At 35.5% G+C, this 20647-nt stretch overlaps 1 protein-coding gene across 1 annotated transcript in view; it reads left to right on the forward strand.

The window, feature by feature from the left end:
* The window catches only part of ATP8B4 (ATPase phospholipid transporting 8B4 (putative)), a 71359-nt gene extending 55709 nt beyond the window's left edge, over positions 1-15650 (forward strand). Inside the window, 8 exon segments of the mRNA XM_067305793.1 lie at positions 2563-2618; positions 2620-2726; positions 4702-4925; positions 12760-12898; positions 14101-14202; positions 14205-14230; positions 15371-15532; positions 15534-15650. Coding sequence (XP_067161894.1) covers positions 2563-2618; positions 2620-2726; positions 4702-4925; positions 12760-12898; positions 14101-14202; positions 14205-14230; positions 15371-15532; positions 15534-15650 — 933 coding nt within the window.
* Positions 15651-20647: the final 4997 nt, after the last annotated feature.

The raw sequence follows: 20647 nt of genomic DNA on the forward strand, positions 1-20647 counted from the left end.
ACAAATATAAATTTATACAAAATTTCTACAAAGCAAAACCAATACACCTCCAGGAAAATTAAAACAACAACAACAAAAACCCAAACCCACCAACTCTGAAGAATAAGGAAACAAGAATTATTAACAATAAAGAGGCAAAAATAATTCAGGACAAAAATAAAAATTATCTTACAATTTGAAGGTGAACTAAATCTGTATAGAGACCTACTGGTGACATCAGATAACCTAAACTCCTCTGGAAAAGATCATCATCTTACTGCCAGATTTAAAAATAATGATAGAAAATCCAGAGGTCAGAGGAGAGAGGATGGCAGGCTTCAGGTATAGGATTAATTTTCTTAGTTACAGAAACACAGAACAGTAACAGTTCCAATTCCTTTACCCATTTCAGTCATTTTTAGATGGTTCTGTCTGTCTGTATAATGTGTTATAGCAAATCAGTTTAAAGAAAATGAATGCTGTAAAAAAATATTTTGCATATGTGCATTTTGAAAAAGGTCTCAAAGTATACTCTTCTGAAATGTGTTTCCTATGTATGTTTGTCTGTTTAAAATTAATGTAGTGTCTGACAGAATTTCTGGAAAAAGATTTTCCCCTCTATTTAAATTTTCTTTGCTTTTCTAATCCAAACCCAAAGTATTTACTGGGTCAAACTGATCTTTTCTTGAAGTTTGGAAAATCATAATACTAAACTATTGCGCAGTCACTGAAGTACAAATTCAAATCAGCTGCTATTGAATTCATAGTTTTTTAAAGCATTCAAAATGATTTTCTTTCCTTTGTACTTGCAAACTGAAATTCTACAGTTTGCTTAAATATTGCTATCATATCCTCATCTGAAAGAACTATTATGTGTACATATAGAAACTGGATCTTACGGGGTAATTTCTTTCTGTTCTTCTGTATTATCTCTAATTCATTTTCAGGTAGCCCTATTCCTTTATTACCCTTCTTTTTCTTTAAGAAAAGTAAAAGAACATCTGTTGGGGGGGGGGAAGTGAAGAACTTTGCAGTGGTCAGCTACTCTATGAAAAAGTGTAAAAGTCAAACCAGGGCTCATTCTGGGACAGGACTGTCACTGGTTATTATGCCTTAGTGGTTAATACACACAGATTGGGAAGCAGGTTGTTTTCATGTTTTGTCCTCTCCTCCCCACTCCGATTGTCTATTCTGTTCCAGGAATGACCAGTTTCTTTGTGCTCTAGAACTACTTCATAGCTTAAACTCAGAAATTATTTTTTTAGCTTTGGATCTGTTTGGAAAAGAAATCACATTAGTAATTCTGTACAGCTTTTTAAATAAAATACTTCACTAAAGAAGGTCTTGTAATCAGAAATGCTTCTTACCTCTTCCTAATTAGAAGAATACCACTGATGTTATTAACTGCTTGTGTGAGAGGAGTATCACAAAACCAATGCCAATTAATAAAAAGTTGCAACTAGGCAGATGTACTACAACTATTTTTTTCTGATGCTGCTTGAGAGCACAACCTGACCTTAAAATCACTGCTACATCAAATTAATGTCATTAAACTACCTCCAGTGGATTTTCTAAATATCAGCATTTTATGGGAATGCCAAAACAACTTGCTTTGATTAGGAAGTCTGGTTCCTGTCATAAGAACAAACTTCTGTTACTTTTATGTAGTTCAGATTTGAACTCTTGAGCAAATATCAAAGTGTTTTTTGACTTGCTAATTTAATAGAGCTTCAGGCTTCATTTATGAGAATGTAGCTGCTTTAGAAGATACAAGTTAGCAGTTAGTAATAGTTAGTAGTACCAGTCTCTACCTGTTCTCCTGATTCCTCTTGAGCCTGCAAAGCACACTTCCCATGTTTCTGTTCATCTTTCCCCATGTTTTTCTGCTTTATCCTGTGACTTGCAGCACTGCTTAACTTCTCTCGCCTTTTTCTCCTTTCTTTTTATATTTTAATGTAACAATTGTCACAGTAGATGAAATCATATGATATATATGACGATGCTACAGAATTTGTGTTCCTGGTGACATTCTGTGGTTAGCTGTTGTATTAAATGTAATCCAAAAGAGAGCTGTCTGAGGGTATGGCTGAACATTATGTAATGATATTTGCAAAAGTTAGCAATGGTACATCCTCACAATTAGGAAGAAATACATGTTTTCTATCCTAAATGCGTATTGAGTTGATAGTTCACTTTATGAAGTCTTTTTGTTTACTTTTAAATTCTCAGTGTCAGCTGGAAAGCTGAATGTTTTTCTAAAGTAGCCAATTTTAGGGAGTTGCTTTCTTTTTAGTATTTAGCACATAATGGTAAAATCAAATATTTTGCAAGAAAATGTATTTTATAATATCATTGTGTTGAGATTATATATGCTATATATGTGTTTATTATACACACGTATGAGGACGGCTTATACTGAGTCAGAATGAGATTTTCTGCTAAATGCTTCAGTTGCTTAAAATTCCTTTTGAAATTGTTTGCTACAGAAGAAGATAACCCACTCATTAAATGCATGGAATGGGCAATATCACATCTTTATAAAAACAGCTGGCTTAAAACTTTTTTCTTTTAATTTTTTTTAAGGCTCTTGAAGCTGATCGGGAGAAAGAATTCTTGGAAATTGCCTGTGTGTGCAAGACTAACTTGCTGTCAGGTCACTCCTTTACAAAAAGCATAAGTTAGGAAACACAAGAAGGCAGTCACATTGGCCATAGCAGATGGAGCTAATGACATCAGCATGATCAAAAGGAAGGGGAAACTTTTGTTTTAAAATGTTAATAAAAATGCAAAGGTGGTTTATTAATGAACTGATATTTATAGAAGGCCCGTTGCTTAGAAAAGTGTTTCTAAAAAAGTTTTTATTTTATTTTTGAAGAGTTATTTAAACTTTTTTGGAAAAAAAAAATCACATCAGCCATTACACTACTACTTGGCACTTGGAATGAACTGTGGTAAAGAAGTAAAGTTGCTTCATGTGAGGTGAACTTAAACTGAATCAGATCAAAAACCTGTCCAGTTCAGGATCCTGTCTTTAGCAGTGACCAAAAGCAGATACCTAGGAAAGAGCAAAAGAACAGAGCAACCATTCAGAGATGCTTGTGCTGCTTCCTCCAGCTCATGTGTGTCTCAGGAAGATGAGTGTTTCGTTTGTGCTTCCTAAGGCCTGATGGATTTTTCTTCTATGACTTTGCATGGTCACCTTTCAAATATATGGAAAACTAGCTTCCACAATATCTTCCAGCTGGTGGTTATTCTACTAAAATGCAATATTACTGTTAGAGTTACAAATGTTTATGCTAATCATTGATTTAAAAAAAACATAACTGAAGGACTTAACAACTTGGCTGTGTTTTGCAAATGGGGAAGCTGACTGATAGCTATTAGTAGCTAGCAGTTGTTTCATGGCCTATCTGTTACAGGCAGAATACTAGGGTCTAAGGGGTATGAGTGGGACTCTTCCTCTGCCTGCCATTGTGGACTTCCTTTTCATTCAAGGCACTTACGAAATAATACAGAATTGAATGCTCTTAACTACCATCCCAAAGGCTCACCTTTCACCCTGATTTAAGGAGAATTTTTGAATAATAGATGATGTATCTTCTGTTGTTAGCTGAAATACTTCTTTCATTGCTTTATTTTGCTCATAGCTGGGTCTTTGATGGAATAAAGATTATGCAAGTCTGTTGCACAAAGGGTTAGTTATTTTACCCGGTCTGAGCTGAAATACCAAATGCAGGACCTGACAGCATCTGTACTGGACTACCATCCTGATGAATAGGATGGCACTATCAGCCTCAGAACACAATAGAGTATCCTTGTTTGGGTCTCACTTAATTGCATGCAGGCATCTCAGTTAATCAGAATTAATGATTCAAGAAAATAGAGTTCTATGGTACTATGTTTAGATATCCTCCAAAATTTCCCAACTGACTAGTGTTTCTATTAAGTTGAGGATATAGTGTGGCAATATCAGAATATTGTACAATATTAAGCATGGCAAACACTGAATGCCTAAGTTAATATTAGTAACTGCTCTGTTTATTGTACTGTCAGATACTTGGAAGCTCCTTTATGCAGTACAATAGCTATGTAACATTATACAGGAAGCATATAAATTTCTAATTAATTGATGGGCAGCCATAAAATGATTTAATAAAATGACTTTATGATGAATAACAGTCTGAGCTGCTTGCTTACATTATTTCATCATGCTGTTGCTAGCCTTGGCTGTAATTTTTCAGAACCCCATATTCCAATGGCATATTGTTGAAGCAGGAAAAATAGCAGAATAGGACTCCACAAATTTTCTCCACTGGATTATTCTATAACAGTTATGTATAAAATTAAGTTCTATTTGTTTTTCCTAGTTCATCTGTTTTGGTGAGAATGGGGAAATGGTTCTCTAGAGACAAGAATGGAAAGGAGGAAAAGTTAAAGAGGATGTGGAAGCATAACAAAAAATTATCTTACCTAGGGAGCTTCTTAAGCTCCTCCAAATGGAAGTCATAAGTGAGTCATGAAAGAAAGTGATAATGTGAGAATATTCCTTCTTTCATAAACACTTTTGACTTCTATTTCACACTTCCTGTAGCCTAGGATAATGTTCTACACTGACAGTAATTATACCTATTGTCTGAAATTGTCTATGTGATAGTTTAATAAACCAACATCTGTTTTTTCAGCTACTTAGCAGAGGTACATTTCCTCTCTGTTTGCTTGCAGGTGAACACACAGGAGTTGGCCTCAGTAGCCAGGAAGGAATGCAAGCAGTCTTGGCCAGTGACTATTCATTTGCCCTGTTTGGATACCTGCAGAGACTTGCTTTTGTTCATGGCAGGTGGTTTTATCTTGGAATGTGCAAGTTCTTGTGTTATTTCTTCTACAAAAACTTTGCTTTCACACAGGTGCATTTCTGGTTTGGCTCCATCTTTGGCTTCTCTCCTCAGGTTAGTTTCTGACTGCTAGGTTTACGAACAAAACAGTGATTTGTATGCTTAATATGCCTTAACTGTTAAAATATTTATTTTTATTGGATTATTAAAAGTCAGAAAAATGAACTCGGTAATCCAAAAGTTTGAGTAAAATTGTTTGGAAGTTAATCAAAATCATATTAAATTTTGTTCTATTTTGAAAACAAATGTATCTGACTGCAATTACTTAATGATCCTCTTCTTTTTCCAAGATTCTTGAGATATATCATTATTTTGTATTTCCGGCTATCCTGCCGTATACTTAGAAGGAGAAAAAAAGAGAACCATATGTTCTGCTTTAGTGGTAAATCCCAGGACTTGTCTGTGTGGTTTTAAGGAGTGTGTAGATAAGCCATGACAAAATAACTGATCCTAACTGAACTCCATCCACCATAAAAGATGGCCAGTGAGCAATTATACTAAGGTAAAGAGCTCTCTTGGAATTTCATGCTTTTTATAAAACACAACCTAGATAGCCTATCCTTTTTTTCTAATGTTTAATCTGTGGGCCTTGTTCTTCAGCAAACATTAAGCTGGTGATTTAAGAGGCAGTGAAGGGAGAGGCCAAGAGTGGAGTCCTTGTATATTAAACAACATGTTTTAACATGTATAAACAACATATATATTATTAAGGGACTGAGAAGGAGTTTTATTGGAGACTATATTTAGAGCTGTTTAATCCAAGGAATCCCAAGTTTTATCTCCTGAGCATTTAAATCTGTTTTATGAGAATAATGACTTAGAGAAGTATGACCTTTTATCTTTTTTTACCAGCTTTCTGTTGATAAGCTAAAAGAACCTATTTCCAAATTTCTTTACCCAGAATTAGTGAGATAATATATCCAAAAAATAGAATGTTGTCTTTGTTAATCCTATTTAATAGATTTAAATAAGGAAAAAATATATATTGTTTTATTTTTATGCAAATGTTTATTCTCTAGTACCTAAGCAACAGGGGTTTTGATCAGTCTCTCTTGTAGATTCTTTGTTATTCACAATCTTCCATCTCTGTTTAGGAGATATTACTAGGCCTTAAAAATAGCCATAATGGTCAGACCATCTTGTCTTGTCAGAACCCTGTTTTCAAGTGTCCAACAGCAAATGCCTGTGGAAGAGCATAAAAACAGAGCAAACAATGATACTTTCTCATGTTACTTGTTGCTTCCAACAGTTTGCAGCTTAAAGGCTTTCTCAAAGGTGGTGCTTTATGTTTAATAACTGTTAAAGGCTTTTTCTTCCATGGACTTGTCCAGCTGCTTGTTAAATCCTTGGGGATTTTAACATGTGCAGCATCCTGCAGCAAGGAGTTCTACAGCTTAATTAAGATTCCTTTTTCTTTTAAACATGCTATCTACTAGCTTTATTTGATGCCTGTTAGTTCTTGTATGTGAAGAGACAGTGAGCAGTGATTGTCTATTTATCCCTCATGGTTTTATAGACCTCTTTCCTACTTATTTCAACTATTAGTAGACCACAGTCTACTTATTTAGTGACTGATAAGTCAGATGCTGATTAGAATCTCCTCCTGCGGAATACTGAAAAGAAAATATCAGGTTGGAAATGAGTAGGTAGTGTTGGTAATTAAAGTGGGCGGATCTCATAGCAGGCAGAAGGAATGGAAGAAGAGAAATAAGTCTTCCCTGGATACCTTAAAGTATATATTTTTTTCTGCCCAGATGAATCTCCTGAAACCAGAGAGAGGAACTGGTGAAAAATTCTAAACTGCAGCTGCAATACATATTCCAAAGATCATGCAGTGGTGACTTCAGAAAAGGAAATCATTCCTGATGCTGCTGGCACGGCTCCAGAAAAGAGAGAGTCGAGAATTGTGTGAAAGCATGAATAACTGTGAGACTCTGTTACTGTTCTGAGCCTTGGGAAATAACCTTTATATATCTGTAGAAGGGGATGTTTTTTAGCAATTGCAGCAATTAAATGTCACATTTGATTATAATTTATAGAATTGCACAGTATTGGAAAGCCTTTAGTGAACACTAGAGCGACCAGTATGGTTCACATTAACATTTTTGCTCTTTTGGCTCACCTTAATAAATGTAATACACAAAAGTGTTTTTTTTTTTTCCTCAGAAGGTTTTAAAAAACAAACAAAAAAACACCCGTTTAAATTTTTTATCTATAGGATTTGTTGCCAGGGTTAATTTATTTTTTTTTTTCCCCTGGAGTTTTGATGTGATTCAGATTTGAAGAGATTTTCATAACTGTGTTTTGACTGTCTGCCTTTTAGTTAAAACTTTCATATTTTTCTTAATGAGCTATGCTTTGTGTGATATACAAAAGACAAATTTGTCGAAAATGAAAGGGCTTTAGTTTCAGATTAAGATATGGACTTAGATGTAGATTTTTAGAAGAGATGCCACGGGTGTTTTCCTAAATGACCAGAAGATGTAAGAGATGGCATTTGTCTGTCATGGCTATATGTTTAACAGATCGTCAGATAAACTGCCAGCATACAAGAAATCCTTCAATCTTGTTAGAAAGTTCTGTAATGAGAAAACATTTAAACTGTTTTTATGCTCACATAGTTGCCATGTACTTGTCAGGCTCAGGTAGTTAACAGCTTGTGAATTTTAACTTCGTATTTCCCAGAGCACAAACAAATGAATTTTATTATTCTTTTTGTTTTTAGTTGAGCTGGCTTTGAGATCTCAGTAAGAGCACGCTATATCAGACACTCTAAAAGGCAGACTGTCCTAAAAGCCTTACCCAAGAATTACTTAGGACAAAGATAAAGGTCAGATTATCTGACCTTTACTATCTGACCTCTGAGCTGAGAACAAGATTCAGATTTCCTAATACCTAATCAAGTGTCATGCTAATACTTCGAGAACAAAAGCTACAAAATAAAAGAAGGCACGTTTCCTTAGGTAAGACAGGCTGGCAGAAGTATATCACAGTGGTTTTCTATGCTGTACTATGTCCTGTGCACTGCTATGTTCTTTTTGCTTCAAAAGTCCTTATTTTTTAAATCTTTAATAGATTTAAATAGAAGTTAGTTGGGAGACTTTGCTTTGTAGCAAATTATATTAAAAAAAAATGTACACCAAGAAATGACTGTTTTGAACATGGAGGTTTTTAGTCTGGTTATAGAACATGTTGTTTTGTTCTTACAGTTTTCTTTCAAGTGAAAGCAGTTTTTTTCTGGAGACAAATTAAGACAACAGATTAGGACTATGCAATCTGCTGCTTGAAACTGTGCACATGATGTCTCGGTAATATGGCAGTGGACACTTTCTGAATTCCAAATAATTCTATGGAATGTTATTGCTAAATTACAAATTTTCCATTTTTGTTTTTTTATACAGTTCCTATATATACAGGCATACCTTGGAGATATTGCGGGTTCAGTTCCAGACCACCGCCATAAAGTGAATATTGCACTAAAGCGGGTCACATGAATTTTTTGGTTTCCCAGTGCATATATAAAAGTTGTTTACACTATACTGTAGTCTATTAAGTGTGCAATAGCATTATGTCTTAAAAAAACCAGTGTACAAAATGTGACACAGAGACGAAGTAAGCACATGCTGTTGGAAAAATGGCGTTGATAGACTTGCTTGATGCAGGGTTGCAACAAACCTTCAATTTGTTAATTAAAAAAAAAAAGCAATATCTGTGAAGTGCAATAAAACAAGGTATGCTGGTGTGTATGTATATGTATAAAGATATATGAACAAATAACTGATTATATTATCAAGCTGACTTTCACAGATGTAAAGCAACCACTAGTTTTGAATTTCCTAAATAAATTCCAGTAGTTATGTTGGGTGTTCCTTCTGCAACAATGACTCAATATCTTAATCTCTTCCAGGAGACAAAATTATACATGTGCTTTTAGAGTAGAAAATATTTCACATATTTTAGGTCTCAGGAGATAAAAATGTTATTTTGGCTCCTTTGAAGGCATAGGCGAAGTGTTTTAAGTGCACTTTGTGTAGGCACTTTTGACATAAGTGGGGCCAAAATTTACCATAATCTCTGATTATAATAATTTGTATTTTCCTCCTTTTTTGTCACTAGCCTTTATTTCTTTGAAATTAGCAAATATAAGATAAAAGAAGCAAAAAGGTAAAAGGTCTCAGCATCTGTATCTTTCATATGCCTATTATTAGAGACTTTCAGGTTACCAACAGGACAGCAGAAAGCAGCTGGACAAATGTAAACAGATTATGCTTTATTGGACCCAATGTTGCCATTAGAACAGCACTGTAATTACTTAGTGGCATATGGTATCTCATTACTTTGGACTGTGTTATTTTGTTGGCACAATGGAATTTGACACTACTCTTGATCTTTGATTAATGTGCTCCCTTCTGTCCTGGCCTAAATGCCCAGTAGATGGACTGTATGCATGAGATGACAATTTCTGGAATGCAATCTTCTGGTGACATGTGCATCTAAAAATTGCTCTCCTGTGCATGATGTGTGATGCTAAACACTGATGGTGGGGCAACTGGTTAGCAGTGATGTGGTGTAATTTCTCTGACATTTACTGATAGTGTTAATTATGTTTTTTCACTGATCTTTTTTCAAATTGATTATTTTAATTCTTGTTTTACAAGAATATAAATTCTCCTGTAGCCATGGTGCCTTACATCCAAGAGTGGTACATTGGGATAGTCTGTTTCCTCCACTTCAGTCTGCTGGAAGAATAAAAGGGAACTATTGTGGGGGAGACAGTTCTTAGTTTGGCTTTACTGAAACTTCTACAAAGAAGCAAGCATCCTATGAGGTAAAGCGTTATCTTGGGCAAAATTTTTCAGGTTGGTTTTTGAGTAAATCTGTGTTAGCTCTTATGTATTAGACAAACAGGAACTAAGATAAACTTCCAGAATTTTGACAAAATTCAGCCTCAAATCTAAGAAACTGTTGAACATTAAAACATTTCTAGACTTTGAATTTGTGACAATCAGCAATTTCCTTTTCCTTTTTGTGAGTATTTGCTGCTAGCAGGGACCTGGCTACGCTAACTCTGGGGACTTGTAGGATTAATTTTTCTTCTTGACTCAAACTCAGTATGAGGGAGAGGGAAGGAGAGGAATGGCAGAGGGAGACGGATCTAGTAGCAAGCTTGCAGTGTACTGTGACTATGCTTGTGAGCTATAATTCTGACAATTATAAAATTGGAAACGTTTTTGATAGAGAAGGCTATGATGGATGCATGTAGTCATTTTAAACTTTCAAAACTGGTGAACTGGTAAACTTTCAAATGCTGGTGAACCATCAGTAAAGATTAGGTCAGGATCCACTTCTACATGCTATATTCATTATTGGATAATGTAAGTTAAAAAGGCCCCTTACAACAGAATTATATTTGCTTAATATGGTACCTACCTTTTAAAGTCTCAGAATGTTTTATGAATGTTTATTCTTACAATGCTGTTTTGGTATGAACTATGTTTTATAGACAAAAAAACAAAATTCTGGAGAGATCAAATGAGTTGTCAAAGGCGACTCAGAAAAAATGTGTGGCAAAAGCTGAGTAAAATTCCGGTCTTCCAATCTTCCATTCTATAAATAAATGACAAAATCATTCTTCCCAATCTTTGCAAATGTTCCAAGGTACCATATGCTTCTTATATATTTTAGTATTTATTCCAGTCTCCTGTATGTTGGTACCAAGGATGGCATATCCTGTACAATTACCTGTGTGTATAGAATGCAATTTTTTTCATTTTTAAGAAAACCCTACAGAATATATTGATTTTTATAACATATGTGTAAAATAATTTTTTTCACTGTTGGTTAGCATGATTTCTGTCTTCTGAGCTTTGGGTTCAGTTGGGGCTTTTGAAATATGCACCAAATATCATAAAAACCTCCAGCAAAACTGATAATTGTTCACTTCTTTACCACAAAAATTTCAGGAAGTTCCTCAGAGAAAATGTATCAATGGCTGCTCTGTCTATGATCAGACTTGGCTGCAATATGTAATTTTTATTTTATTTTTAGCATCAACAATAAAATGGCATTGAAGAATGGTTTTGGAGATCATGTGTATTTAATTTGTATTGCTTTTTTGCATTTATTTTGCAAACATACTTGGTTCTTGAGTTTCCCCACAAGTTCTGAGTTTTAGCCTTCTCAGTTTCTTAAATTTGTTTGCTTTATGGGAAATCATTCTCAAATAATTATCCTTTCTTCACAAAAGCATGCAAAACGGTACAAAATCAGGCACGAGATATCTTTTGCATCTTGATTGCTAAATTTACTTTAGTTTATAGAGGTTATAAAACACACAACCATCCTGGAAATGTATAGCATCTAGGGCTGTTTCTTGGAAGTATTAGCCTGTCCATTTAGAGGAATATATTTTGATCAAGTTTTAATTGAGGTTTCTCTTACGCAAAAGTCATTTACCGTCTTGTCATTTTTCATACCTTTCTTAGTTCTAGATATGCTTTTTTTTGGGGGGGGCAGAAAGGGGAAGAAGGGACAGAAACCAAAACTTCCCATATTATCTAGCATTCAAGTGCACTGTAAATATATGTTGTGGCATAATGATGTTTTACATTTTATTCTGTATTCCTTTACTAATAATTCCTGCAACTCCATTTTCTTTTTGGCTTTTCCTGAAGTTGAGTTGAAGTTTTCACAGAACTACTTACATAAATCCAAGATCTCTTTCTTGAGTGGTAATGTCTCTCTACATATCAACACTGAATTTCACCTTCAATTTCATAGCCCAGTCATTCTGTAACAGGATATTCTTTGCTGTTTATCACTTTTATGATCCAGAATAGCATAACCAATAACTCCTGTCACCTCACTCTTCATCCTTGTTTCTAAATTATTCATAAATCTGTTAACTTGGAACAGATCCCGGTGGGATACCGTTGTCACATTTCCTTTTAGTGAAAACTATTTACTTCTACTCTTTAAGCGTCAGACTGAGGTGACCTTTCCATAGCAGCTCTTAGCAAGTTTTTCTTTTGGCTCCTGAAAGGATGTTAGAAAATAGCTCTTTCAGTTGTGACATTTTGAACCAGGTTCTCTATGTTGCTCAGGACAAAGTCAGGAATCAATTACCTGTTCTAGGTTTCTCAGTTACCTGTTCCATACAGCAACCATTTTTGGAATCTAAAATTTTAGTTTCAGCATTATGTTCCAAGGAGACATGTACTCCAAACTTTCTCTAATATACAGAACCTTGAGGGTATTTCTGTTTTCCCTATGTATGCCGAAGCTTAGTTTTATAGTATCCCCCCATTTTTCTTATATAAAGTTTCTGGTGAGCCTTTTGTGTCAATATCCTTTTTTTAAAAATAGTTGTTTTATCTCCTCTCTTACTTTCCTTTTACAGTTCTAGTGCTTTTATACAAGGATGTCTGCTTTTGATCCTATGTCTGTTTCTTTCTGTTATTTTAAGACTACTTTATTTGTTCATACTGCTCTTTGCTCTTTAGCACTGGAGTTTTGTCAACATCTTTTTTCTGTTTTTTGAGAATGCAGAATAGTTACAACTTCATCCAAAGAGGATGTCTTGTCCTGAACTGTGTGTTCTTCTCTATGGCCGTCAGCATTCCCCAGGTTTATAGTTAAAAATCTTACTTTTGGTCTCTTTAATGACAAAAAACTTGCTTCTTTTTGCATTTAGATATATTTCCCATCCTTGCCGTACAGGTTTCCTGTACTCCAAAAGCTTTAGTTCCTCATAAATGTAATTTCCTCTCCCATACTGCTTTTTCAAACAAGCTTTCTCTCCCTTTCATCCTTTATATAGGATTGGGACCTGTGGAGAATGCTTCCATCAAAAGTCTTGTTTCATTTATTAACCTTATTTTATTTGCAGATAGTCTTAGGTACCAGTTACTGGAATACTATCAATCATTTCTTCATCTGGGGTAGCATAGCTGTGTATTTTGCTGTTTTATTTGCAGAGCACAGTAATGGGATTTTTGGTAGGGTCCCAAGCAGCTTCCCTTTTGTAGGTGATTACTTTTGTATTTCTTTTTTTTACCAAACATAATATATACAATGTTCATGTATGTGTGTTATGGCAAACAATAGAGAGAGAGAAGTTACAAATAAGTACAGTATTAACAATGCAGAAAACAGTTGTAAGCTTGGAAGAGAAACTTTACTGAATTGATTTTGGCTAAGTAGTATTAACTTTTCTTCTAGGTTTACAGAAACATCCCAGCTGTGTTGAAAATAATTGATAATATACAGAGTTAAGTGACTCGGTGTAATCAAATTTTAATTTTATAGTTTTCTTTCCTGCCATTATTAAAGCTCAGGAGACTGGCAGAAACTCTATCCTTTTAGGAATTCGTAAAACTCCATGTATAATGAGGTCAGAAGGATTTGCTGTGAGGATGTGGTGACTGCAGTGGATGCATGTAGTTGAAGCCATCCTGTATGTATTAAATCCCAGAAGTGTTTTAATAAAGTTAGATGATGGCTGAATAAATTTCACAGCATTTTTAGCAGCTAGATGTAAGCTACAAGAGGAACTTCTTTTTTTCTAACTTTGGCTGGACATTCCAAGCACCAGGGAACTCACTAATTTCAAGTAAGTTTGATTTTTGCCAACAAAAACAGGCAGAACCAGCTGGAACTTGATAGTGTGAAGTGGTTGGAACTGACAAGAAAAATATTCCAGAAGAATATCTATAACTATCCAAATTTAAGACAAAAATCTTCATATGTGAATTCCAGCCTTGTATTAATTGTTTTCTTCATTTGTATTCAGACTTTTAACTCTTCTGCTCTAAAAAACACGTGTCCCCTAGAACCTCCAATGAATAGAAACAACTTCAGTAGCTCAAGTAGTCATACCTGAAAACTTTTATCAGTTTCATGGCTGAATGATGTGGAAAGTTAGACAAAGCCAAATACATTAGTTAAAGTCAATCCATACATACAACAGTGCAAGCAGGTGCTTTCTCTTCTAAACAGTGCAGGTACTAATTTAAATTATTCATATTTTGTATTATTTCAAATTTTAGACTTTACCTAATTACCTTTATTTCATGAATGTGTTCTTGTACATCTAGAAAAAATTTCAAAGCTTTCGTAATAGAAAGGTTCATCTAAAGTAAAAAAGTAATTTAATGCATATCAAAAATGCAATCTACTAATGTCATTTTTCTACTTCTAATAAATATATCTTGTTTTCTTTTATTAACAGGAAATGTCTATAATTCTCTGAGCCAGGTAAATATTTGGCTTGTCATTCTCTTGACTTCTGTGGCTTCAGTCATTGCTGTTACAATATTTTGATTTTTGAAGTACGCTTCAATCCAACCGTAAGTGATCAGGTATGACATAATTTTACAGCATTAGATTTCCTCCTTCTTATTACATGTTCCACAATGGAATAACTGAAAAATTTCAGAAAGAATGTAATTTTATTTCTTCTGGGGAAAATATACCATTCTTCCAAAACATCATCATCATCATTTGCCCTTTGTTATGTGCAAACAATGAAAGATGATATCAGAGTTATAAATTGTGGTCAAAAATCTTCATAAGTATCCTCATATTTTTGTACTACTAGTACATTAAAAATGAAACCAATGTCGTCTAATCCAGAAGAACTCAAATGAGAGTTTGTGTAAGTACTATTATCAAAGTATGGTAAAGAACTTTCATTGTTAGAAACGAATAATGTGATGTCAACTTCTGATATTAAATTATTATTTATGTTTTTTAATTTGGTTAAATTTTGCATGATGCTAACTCTAAAGAAACTGGACTAGTACTAGAAGTAGTGTAACTACATTAGTGTGGATGGCCATGCAGGCTAGTGTATCCTCCTGCTTAGGGATTTTGAGACATATGCAGCAGTTATGAGATACCTGAAGCACCTTTGTGACAGATTTTACCAAATCTGAGGTAGGTTATTTGATTTGTCTGTGAATGAGCATATGAATGGCTCTGTTTTTCAGACTAGTCTAATTAAGAGACTGATATTGGAGTCAGATAATTTCAGGACCAAATGGATGAAATATACTTGCAAGAAACAGCTTCAGTGATTTGATTTTTATATCTTTTGCAGCCTTTAGGACATCTTTTTTAGGTGTAACGCTAACTGCGGATACACCTCTTGTCACAGCTATCCCTGGACTATGAGGTTTTTGACATGCCTTCCAGAAGTACATCAGTCTTAATGTATGCTTTTTCTCAGTTTATCAAAATATGATGTTTCTATGACCATTGACAGTCTCACAGTATCTTTGCTTTGGAGTTCAATACAAATTTTCGCTATTATTGTTTAAGGGTTTTTGGTCTGTTTTGCTTTGGCTGTTTTCTTGGATGACTAAGGGTCTGAACTTCTGCCTGTTTTTAATTTACAAAAGCCACGTAGATATAACTAAGTTCTAAAGTTATCTGAAGCTTATGTCACTAAAATTTCACATCTGAAGGGGAAGTCTTCCTCCTCAATCACCCACCCCAAGGTATGGAGGCTGCAAAGGGCTAGAAGGAAACAGAAACCATCACAGAAACATATGAATCAGGTGTACAGAGCAAGTTCATGATCTGCTTATGCTTTTTCTCATTCAGAGGACTCTGAGAAACTTATAACATCTGGAAGGAATATGTGCGTCAGTAATTCACTTTTTTTCATCAGGGTTGTCAAGGACCAGGCATAATAGTGCTGGTTGGATTGATAATTTACAGAAGAGAACAGCAGAGACAGTGAGCAGTTTTAATAGTGACAGAAATATGAAGCTTTGAGTCAAGCAGAAAAAGATCCTCCACTACTTATTTTGTAAAATTATTGCCATATCTTCACACTGATGGCTGCTTTGACAGCACTGAATGATACACTACTGTTTGCAAAAGAATGCACTGAGGTTACTAGCCATCTGCATTTTGAGGCATGTTCAGCAATATTGTGAACATGAAGGTTATTCCAGAGGAAATCAACTGTTCTCAAAATATACTGTATTTCCAAGGACAAGATTTGTAGGTACAGGTGATATCTTTTATTAAGTCAAATAGTGTAGCTGCGAAGTGAATTTTGGGGTATACAAGCCCTTCCTCAGGACTTGGGCTTTGTGTTGAAAGCTGTTCTTTTTTTCCCCAAACTGTCAGGTCATCTAAGAGATTACCTTTGAATACAAACTGTGTCCTTCCTCTGTCTCTAGCACATCATGGCTCAAACAATTGAAGTATTTTGGAAGCAAAAAATGCTGTCTAATATACAACAGGTATTATTTTATTTGCATTCATTCTAATTTATCTTGCTTAGTCCTAGTTTTCATTATTTGAAATTGTCTTTCTTAAAATGAGTCTCTCTTCCTTGCTCTAAAGGTAGAAGCATTATAGAAGAGCAAGTGGTAGAGGAATCTGACACCTTAAAACATGTCACTTTCTGACACTTTGGTGGCTGTTTAATACATTTACATACATTTCATTCTGTTAAATAAATTTATGAACTTGTGATCATGCTTTTGAACTGAAAGAATTACTAAAAAAAATCAGTAAGTAATTTTGCCTTGTTATGCAGAGATGATATGAGACAAGAAGGTATCAGTAGGTTTGAGTCAAGTCTTCATAATTTTGAAGATTTCCACTACGGCAGTAAGTCCAAATCCTACCCAGAAAAAGGTACAAAGAGGTCTGTTGGAGTGTAGGATTTGGATTCTGTTTCCTGGTCTCTCACTTCTCCAGAAAATAGTTTTCTTAATTGTCTGGAGGAAGAAGAATTGTCTTTCAGTTTGATTCAAGGAGACTTGTTTCTGGGATAAGTAAGCGGGAAGTAGTAATTGCATTGTTTTGGTAGGTAGAGTTAGTTAGAAATGAAATGGCCATCCTACAAAAGGAGCGGAAAATTTCAGACTGTAATCCATGTTTCTTTAAAATAATTCTGTCAAGTATTCCCTGTGCAAAATAGAAAGAGTATGTCTCTGTAACAGTATGTGAAAGATTAACAAGTTAATGTAAAGTGCTTTTAAAATGTAGCATTCTGTATTAGTAGTAGTAGAGCATAGTTTAAAATGCAAATTTCAAATCTATTTTCTGTGAATCCTCGGAGGAGAATTTCTGGACTTTAAACCTTGTAGAGTAAATCCCTGTACGTGCTTATGCTGCAACAGTTTGGTGCATCTATTTGGAACAACATTCATTTTAGACCTGGTCTGATAGTGACCTGACATAAAGGATATTGTGCTAACTTCTTTTAATACGTGATGTATTCTTTCTGTCTCATCTGTCTTTTTGGGTCAAATATGTACCTAAGTGCAATTTAACAAAAGCTAATTTCTAGAAACTGGTTGTGATAATGGACTAGAGTCAGTCTATTCACTATTTATAGATCTCTGTATAGTTACTTTCTATTTTTTAAATAAATTCTCAATGGTACTACATATTGTCTGTTGAAATGTAAGCATAATGAAATAACTTATATACATTATAATGTAGTTTTAAGGAGTCATGAGAAATTTTAAAAATTCACCTTGACAATTACTATGGTTTTCTTCATATACTTGTATCATGAAGTAGGCAGTACAATAGAATCACAGGATAACTGAGGTTGAAAGGGATCTGTAGGAGTCACCTGGTCCCTCACTCAAAGCACAGGCAGCTGGATCAAGTTGCTCAAGTCCCTGTCCTGGCAAGTTCTGAATATCTCCAAGAATGGAGATTCCACAGTCTCTTGGAGTGACCTGTTCTGATATTTGACTACCCTTGTGTAAAATTTTTACCTAGTATCTAATAAGATTTTCTCTTGTAATTTGTATCTATTGCCTCTTGTCCTATCACCGCGCATGTCCAGGAATAATCTGATTTATTCTCCTTTGTACCCTCCTGTTAGGTAGTTGTAGTCAGTAACAAGATTCCCTCCTTAACCTTCTCTTCTGAAGGCTGAACAGAACCAATTCTCTCAGCTTCTCCTAGTCAGTCCTGTGCTTGAACCCTGTAATCCTGGGGCCTTCTCTGGACTTGTTCCAGTATGAGAATTTTTTTTTTTTTTTTTTTTGTATCGGGGAGCCCAAAACTGGGCACAATACTTGTATTGCAGCCTCACAGTAGTGGGATATAGAGGAATAAAGAAGGCAGTTACTTTCCATTGACTTGATGACTACAGGCTTGCTAATTCAGCCCAGTGTGTGGCTGGCCTTCTTCATTGCAAGGGCACACTGCTGACTTATGTTCAACTTGTTCACAAGAACTGCCAGGTCCTTTTCTGCAAAGCTGTCTTCTAGCCAGTTGATGGCCAGACGTACTGTTGCATGAGGCTATTCCATCCCAAATGCAAGATATTGAATGCCCTTTTTGAATGTCGTGAGGTTTCTGTCAGCTCATTTCTCAGCCTATCAAGTTCCATTTGAATAGCAACTCTGCCTTGTTTATTAACCGCTGTCCTTAATTTGGTATCATAACTACTCATGCCACAGTCTTTTAATAAGTATTTCGATATTGGAAACATCTGTCTTGGAGTATGGACTTATGTTATATGCAATTAAATTTCAGTTTTACTAATGGAAACTGTTGCAAAAATCTAATTTTATAATGGAACTAATTGCAACAGTCATAACTTTATCAGTAATAAGGAGCATATCATGAAACACTGATGAATAATTTCTGTGATTTCAGGAGCGTTGTTTACACTGCCTGCTGGTTTAAAGATTACTTTGGTTTTATGGAGGATAAAGCTATAGCTCCCTTGGTGTTTATTAGAATAGATGGTTAATGATAGTACAGAATTCAGCGCAGTTGTAGTGAAATAGAATGGTGGTTTTTCCACTTTCACCCTAATGGATGTCTTTGGTCCACTGTAATGATTTCATTGCAAAATTTGCAAATGTTAACTTTAGCCTGAGTGTCCATGTGACGGTGTGCTCCTTTCCCCCCCGCCACTGATGTGCTCTCTCCCCCTCAATCTGACTTCCCTGTAAGCAGCTCGTATGTAGGGGCTAGTTGAGCATGCGCCAACTAAGGCCCATCTAGCATGCAAATATGACTGTGAGTCAATCATCTTCTTCCCCCCCCCCCCCCCCCAAATAGGGGGCAGCCCAGAGACCATTGAGCTCTCCTGCACGGCAGCAGGCTGCACTGCAGAACCCCCTCTTGAGCAGGAACGCCTCTCAAGGTTACTCCTCGAGGTTGAGAGATTCCTTACCTGCGCAGATCCTCAGTAAGTGATTAACAGCATGCTCAACTTTTGCAAACTTCACAAAACTTTGCTGAGTTATATCTCTGACTAACTGCGCGCGTAATTCCTTAGACATAAACCGTTGACCAAGTCTGAGACTAGGATTGGATTCAGCTGCACCTAGGCTCCTCTCTGAAGGAGTTTAGAAAGCAAGGGGGTCCAGTCTGAACCTCGTGACTCAACGGGAGGGTCTCCGTTGCGCACGCATCTGACCCTGTCCTTCATGCAGTAAATAACCTTGCCAATCGAACCTTGTTAAATCATTCTTATTCATGACTGAACTTTGTTAAGTCACTGTCTTACTGCAATAAATGTAGTGCTGCTTCCCTCTTATGAGTGAAGTCCATCACTCCTTTCGCGACAGCCCAGCATCATGAAAATATGTAATAATCTCTGATCTGATTAAAAAGAATGAAGCTCCAAAAATGTCCCTCTCCACACTGCTTTCTTGTACGGCACAATGTCTATGTACGAAAGTACAAATACTCCTGATTTTGACCTTTACATGTCTTGTTACATTCTTCCTTCTCTAGAAATGTAATGATATCTGGAAATATTTTAGTATTGCTTTTGGTTTTGTATATCTGGCTTTTTTGTTGTTCTTTTCTCTGGCAGTTTATTAAATAAAGTAAAACAAAGCCTGCTTTTAACTTAAGGTAGAAAAACCCACATGATAGAATCATTAGTGTGATGAATGTTTGTAACTAATACATCATGGTAGTATATGCTTCCATGACATCAGTTGATGTTAAGAGTAAACAGTGATTTACAGGATGTAAAAATTGGGCAAGCTATGTTGCAGCAAAGAGAGTTTTTATGTCGAAATATGTGGTGAAGGGGTGGCTCCTATTGTTTGACTTGTGTCTCAAAAATTGGGCAAGAGGAGCTCAGTAAAAGAGCAGATACTTCTGACATATGAAAAGGTTATTTCTTTGCGCATGCAATCTTGCCATTTAAGATCTTCAGTGGTCTGAGTAAACCATGGTTAGAAATGAAGCAACTACACTGCATGTGGGACTTGAAAATCAAGATAAATTTTCTGTAAACTTTCACTCTATTTGTTTATAATCTTCCCTGTGGCTGAAGCCGGGCCACTTCTGTGACTTGGCAGAGCGTTTAGGCTCTAAATTTTCAATTCCTCAGGCATTACCTGATGTAAAGGCTTTGTAATCAAAGTCATCTCACAATTAAAGGGATATTGCTGGATTTTCCTATCCCTGTGTAGCATATATTTTTGGACATAAAAATATATAGATGCAATCTGGATTAACCAAGTAGCTTGTTTAAATAATGTTTTTATACTTACAGAGCAACTGGATCAGCATCAAGGGCACAGAAGAGTGTTATTTCCCCTACAGTCGCTGGGATGGCTGGCCCACTACGTTGTGTTACTAATTGCTCAGTGCCCTTGTCCCTTAGGACATTACACCCAGCAACTGAACAGCGATATTTAATGCTCTCTCAACCTTATGAAGCCAGCAGACTGCAAAAGGTACAGTATGTAAATATGTATCTGATATATATGAATGCCAATCATGTGTCATAATAGTATAGTCTTGTTTTTTAACAGAAG

The sequence above is a fragment of the Apteryx mantelli genome, chromosome 15 (assembly GCF_036417845.1).
Source record: "Apteryx mantelli isolate bAptMan1 chromosome 15, bAptMan1.hap1, whole genome shotgun sequence".
Classification (NCBI taxonomy): Eukaryota; Metazoa; Chordata; class Aves; order Apterygiformes; family Apterygidae; genus Apteryx; species Apteryx mantelli.